The sequence below is a fragment of the Beta vulgaris genome, chromosome 8, assembly GCF_026745355.1.
Source record: "Beta vulgaris subsp. vulgaris cultivar EL10 chromosome 8, EL10.2, whole genome shotgun sequence".
Taxonomy (NCBI): domain Eukaryota; kingdom Viridiplantae; phylum Streptophyta; class Magnoliopsida; order Caryophyllales; family Amaranthaceae; genus Beta; species Beta vulgaris.
This window is the reverse complement of record NC_079209.1, coordinates 50156182-50161774: the sequence shown is the minus strand read 5'-3', so window position 1 is coordinate 50161774 and position 5593 is coordinate 50156182. Positions and strand designations below refer to the sequence as shown.

The following is a 5593-nucleotide window of genomic DNA, read 5'->3' as shown; positions in this document are numbered from 1 at the left end:
AAAACAATGATGAAAAGGGTGTTGACTAAGACTAACACTAAACTACGATAATTACTAAGAACACACAAGATATAATCAATTAACTTAAAACATCTAGAATTAAGCATCACCACTAGCATGACCAATACATGAATAATTTCCATCCCAATGATATAATATCAAGAATTCAAGAGGAGTAAAGCACCCTATAATTACCAAAGATCTCTCCCGAGTACCAATGGCTACTCTAAACAAGCAATCAAACCTATTCCCATAGAATCATGCAAGAAAGAGGCATTAAGCATAGCATCACAATTAAATTCCTAGCAATCCCATCTAACTATTCCCATAGAAGATATTCATACCATTGATTGGATCAACAAAACCATCTAGATTCAATTCCCATTGAAAATAAGATATACGGAGTCAAATCAAAATCACCTATCCCTAGTATGATAATGAGCATAAGAACAATCCAATCAAACAAGAACAATTGATCATATAAACTTGGGATTAATGGAAGAATTCATATATTAAATCATTGCTAGGGTTTTACTTAACCCTAGATTAATGGACTACTCACACATAATTGAAATAGCAAAACAAATAATGAACAAATTAAAAGACATGATAATAATGAAAGGAAAGAAGAGATTAAGAAAACTTAGTCTTTACTTGAAGGAATCAAAGCGTAGTAATCAATGTTCAACAATGGAGTAAACTCAAAAGCTCTCTAAAAAGTTATAAAATGTATTCTCTAGTAAAAAGGCGTAGTTTTTAACTCTAAGAAAATAGTATTTATATGTCTCGTAAATCCGGCGCAACACGCGCTTAAAACGCCATAAATCGTCTCGCCCGACCGGTCGGGCGGATTTCGCCCGGTCGGGCGGTTGTCAGGTATTTTGGTTTCTTCGTCGCGCCTGACCGGGCGCCATTCAGCAGCATTCTCGTGATAATTTCCGTCTCGCCCGACCGGTCCGGGCGGATTTCGCCCGGTCGGGCCCGCAGGTAATACTCTTTTGGCTGCTTTAATCTTCTGAAAATTGGCTAAGTAGCATTCGCCCGACCGCCCGGGCGGATTTCGCCCGGTCGGGCGGTCGTCAGACTGCACAAAATCTCAATCTTTAAAACGCCATAACTTCTTCGTTACTCGTCGGAATTAGGCAAATGACCACTCGTTGGAAACTCTTGAAATGTAGAATCTAACACAATTGAAATCACTCTATTTGGATTTGTATAACTTGAGATGTAATAAAAAGAGTGGACTGAAGTCATTTTTCTACTTCCTTTATTATTCACTTTGCTTCAAAACTCTTCCAGCTCAATGCTCGTGCTCTCGAAAGTACGTCATCTCTTGTAGTGATATAAATAGTAGGAAATGCACTAAAATGTGCAAATTCCTACAATGATCAATCTGAAAATACAAACACACTACAAGGAGCACATTAGTATAAAAATGGCTCCGAAGAGCGCAGTTAAGACCAATAATGAATGAGAGACGGAGGTAAAATCTCTATATAAAATAGACATATCAAACTCCCCCAAGCTAAACTAATGCTTGTCCACAAGCATTCCAACATGAAACATAGGGGAAAGTAAGAAAAAAAACTCTTCAAACACACACACACAACACGGTTTTCAAATCAATCTTTAATGTGAAAATAAGACCATGAAGGGAATAAACACAAAACTATTCAATCTAAATCCTAAATCTCATAGTTGTGACTTGACAACCAATACTACCACTTTGCTCCCCCAAGCTTGCCTTGACCATACATGATAAACCCTCACTCTAGTCGTGCACACAACACTCATGCGTATAAAAGGGTCAAATAGTCGCTCAAAGCTCCATTCTATTGACTATATCCTACCATAAGCTTGCATATCTTCTCACTCTCCACCGCTTCGGGACTATGTTATATGCAAAGAATCATGAGGGCTTTATATAGGTTATAATGAAGGCTTAAGGTATGGGTGTGGAAAGTTCTAGAAAAGTGGTGCTCAAAGGGGAAAGTGAAGCTCTTTTTCATTTTTTCATACACCCTTGACAACAATTATCAAACTTCACACACATTTTAATTTCACTTCATTTTCTCTTTTTCATTGGCTACTTCATAACTCCTCGATCAACTATTAACTCCAATTTCCTTTATTACGCACTAAAGACATAAATCACAGTTTTTTTTTTTTCTTTTTTTCTCTTTTTTTTTTCTATAAAGGATTTAACAAATTCTCTACAGAGGAAATCGATAGGAGTTTTAAAGAAAGCAGCTATGAGGAGGTGAACTCAATATAATCAAACACCACAAAATATCCCTAATGTCACGTTTAACCTCATCAACATAGCTTCACAATTCCCTAGGTAGGACAAGGTAAAGGGCTAAAGATGTAGTTAATCAAGAAAAACAGGCTAGGCTCAGAGGGGTGACAAAAGAGAGTAATCAATGTAGGTGGCATTTGGTTATGTAGCTCAGAAATAACAGATGCCTCAATCATATTCAATGCAAAAACAAGTCAATGCGGTCTCAAGGAGTATCAATGCAAGTTCTAGAGGATAATAATCAAGGAAGAGCATCACACATGAAAAGAAAGACTAAAAAAATGTTAGTCCATTAGGCTCAAATAACCTCACTAGGTAGATTTTTGGCTAACAAGCATAGTCAAGTCTCCCTTGGGAGGATCAAACCGTCTTACCACAAACCATTCAAATCACAACGAGCAAGGAGAGATCAAAAATAGTTCAGAGTTATTCAAATCATGCTTAGACTTCACATAGAGATGAGCATAAAACCAAGCTTAGTGTGTACTATCAGCAGTGATCGATCCTAAATGCAACCTAAAATGCAACTTAATAATGAAACTATATGCAAAAACAGAAAGTAAAAATGCCTAAATGATGATATGTACAGATGATGTGGTAAATCCCTCCCCCAAGCTAGCATGTCACAATGTCCGCAGTGTGACAAAGGTAAAGAGTAGACACAAAGAAAGGGGCAGGGTACTCACAAATCCTCACTAAGGAGGGGAGAGCGAAGGGATCAGAAACCCTGGTGACTGCATCCAAGTATTGAGGTTTTCCAACATTGTGAATATGGATGACAAGTTCTTCTGAATAATGCACTGCTCTGCCTTAATCTCAGCAACTGAATGTTGGATTTTTGCAAGTGATCTCTCAATCGACATAGAAGAAGGAGTGCTAGATTTAACCGGGGTATCCTCATTGAGAACATCCACTATATCAACAATTTCTCCCATAGATGGAGAAGCCTTGGAGTTTGTGAGTGTGTACTCCATCTTCTCATCACCTATTTCAAAGGTGATTTTTCCCTTTTTCATATCAATTATGGCTTCAGCAGTGGCCAAAAAGGGTCTCCCAAGAATAATGGGAACGTTTGCATCTTCTTCCATTTCCATAACAACAAAATCACATGGAATTAAAAATTTTCCGACTCTAAGAGGAACATCTTCAAGGATGCCAAGGGGGAACTTGACTGTTCTATCTGCTAGTTGTAAGGAGATGCGTGTGGGTTTCAGTTCACCCATATTGAGCTTCTTGCAGATTGACAAGGGCATGAGACTGACACTTGCCCCAAGATCACATAAGGCATTCTTGATCTCAATATCACCAAGCTTAACAGGAATAGAATAACTGCCTGGATCTCCTAGCTTCTTTGGAAGCTTGTTCTGCAAAATGGCACTACACTCAGCTGTTAGTGAAACAGTGACATTCTCTTCAATTTTTCTTTTGTTGGAAAGCATGTCTTTCAAAAACTTAGCATAAGAAGGCATCTCTGAGATAGCATCCAAGAAAGGGATGTTAATGTGCAACTTCTTCAAAATATCAAGGAACTTCCCATACTTCTTCTCTAGCTTTGCTTGTGCCAATCTTTGAGGGAATGGAACAGGTGGCTTGTATGGTGCAATAGGTGTGACAATAGGTTCCTTTTTCTCAGTCTCCTTAGCTTCCTCTTCCAAACCCGTCTTCCCTTGAACTTCCTCACTCAACTCTATAACCTCTTTTGCAGTGTTCTTTTGCTCAGTTACCCTCCTTGTAGGCTCTGGCAGTTCTTTACGCTCCTCAATGAAATGGCATTGATATGCCCCTTAGGATTTGGTTCAGTTTGCCCAGGAAGTTGGCCTGAAGGTTTAGAGAGGTGGCTTATTTGTTGGGCTAGTTGTGTCATCTGATTCTCCATCATTTTATTATGAGCATGAATTTGTTGAAGGGAGTTGTTGAAGAAGTCATTCTGCTTCGCTTGATATTCAATTTGCTTTGCTTGAGAAGAAGCTAAATTCTCTATGATGGTTTCAAGATTGGATGTTGAAGATGAGGAGGAGCTGAATGGCGGCCTTTGTTGGAAACCGGGTGGTTGGGAGTAGTTTGTGGGTGGAGGTTGAGGTTGGTTATTTTTGTAAGAGAAATTTGGATGATTCTTCCAACCTGGGTTATATGTGTTTGAGTATGGGTTGTTTTGTGGTCTTGTGTTTGTGTTTAGGAGGGCATTAGCTTGCTCAGTTACCGCTCCATGGTATTGTATTGACACTCATTAAATGAGTGACCTTGCACTTCACAAATCTCACAAACAGGTGCTATTGATCTGCTACTCAATTGGTCAACCTTAGCTGCCAAAACCTGCACAGTGTTAGATAAAGTAGCAATAGCATCAACCTCATACTTACCTCCCTTTTTAGGGGCTCCACGAGATATACTCCAGTCATTGAGTAATTGTTGGCAGCCATATCATCCAACAATGTCTTCGCGCTTCTGGAGTTTTGCCATGAAAGTACCGCCAGATGCGGCATCAATAGAACTCGAACTTCATGCTTCAGACCATTGTAGAATGTCTGAATTAGCCACTCAGGAATGCCTGGTGTGGACACTGCCTTTGCAAAGCCTTGTATCTCTGCCATGCTTCATAGAGAGACTCCAATTCATGTTGTTGAAAGCCAGATATCTCGTTTCTGAACTTGGAAGTTCTCATAGGAGGGAAGAACTTGTAAAGAAAGCCTTCTTCAGTTCTGGCCATGTGGCAATCTTCCTCACTTCTTCTTCCTTAAACCATTCCTTTGCTTCGTCCCTGAGAGAAAAAGGAAAAGCACAATACCGAATTAAATCGTCAGAAACATTAGTTAATTTCAAAGTATTGCATTTTTCTAAAAATTAGCCAAATGATCAGTAGGGCTCTCTTTGGGTGTTCCCGCATAGGAATCCTGTGAGATAAACTGGATGAATTGTGGCTTGAGCTCAAAATGATTGGCAGCGGTTGTTGGTCTGTTTATGGTGGTGGTGGTCTCATCGGGCATAGCATATTCCCGTAGAGACTTTGGTGGTGCTTCGTCTCCCATTGTTGGTTCTTGTTGTTGTTGTCTTCTTCTTCGACCTCCTAATCTCCTTGCTGTAGCTTCGATCTCGCGATCAAGAGTAATCAGATCTTGTGACCCTTGCTACGAGTGACGCATGCAACAAAAAGACTGAAGAGAATACAAAACAGCAAATAGAGTGACAATGATCGAACAAAGACAGTTTAGCTAAATAAATCAAAGATAAACTAATCTAATACCGTTAGTCCCGGCAACGGCGCCAAAATTTGGTAGGCGTGTCGCGCACCATATC

At 39.5% G+C, this 5593-nt stretch overlaps 1 protein-coding gene and 1 non-coding gene across 2 annotated transcripts; one reads left to right on the top strand and one right to left on the bottom strand.

Annotated features, from left to right (window-relative positions):
- Positions 1-2994: 2994 nt before the first annotated feature.
- On the bottom strand, positions 2995-4890 carry LOC130589929 (uncharacterized). The gene is made up of 4 exons (XM_057391579.1): positions 4660-4890; positions 4540-4612; positions 3839-4082; positions 2995-3721 (listed from the first exon to the last, which is right to left on the bottom strand). Exons 1-4 carry the CDS (start codon positions 4888-4890, stop codon positions 2995-2997), a joined length of 1275 nt encoding a protein of 424 aa, XP_057247562.1.
- Positions 4843-4949, top strand: LOC125493047 (small nucleolar RNA R71). The gene has a single exon (XR_007269428.2). It is a non-coding gene; the product is annotated as a small nucleolar RNA R71 (small nucleolar RNA).
- The last annotated feature ends 644 nt before the right edge of the window (positions 4950-5593 follow it).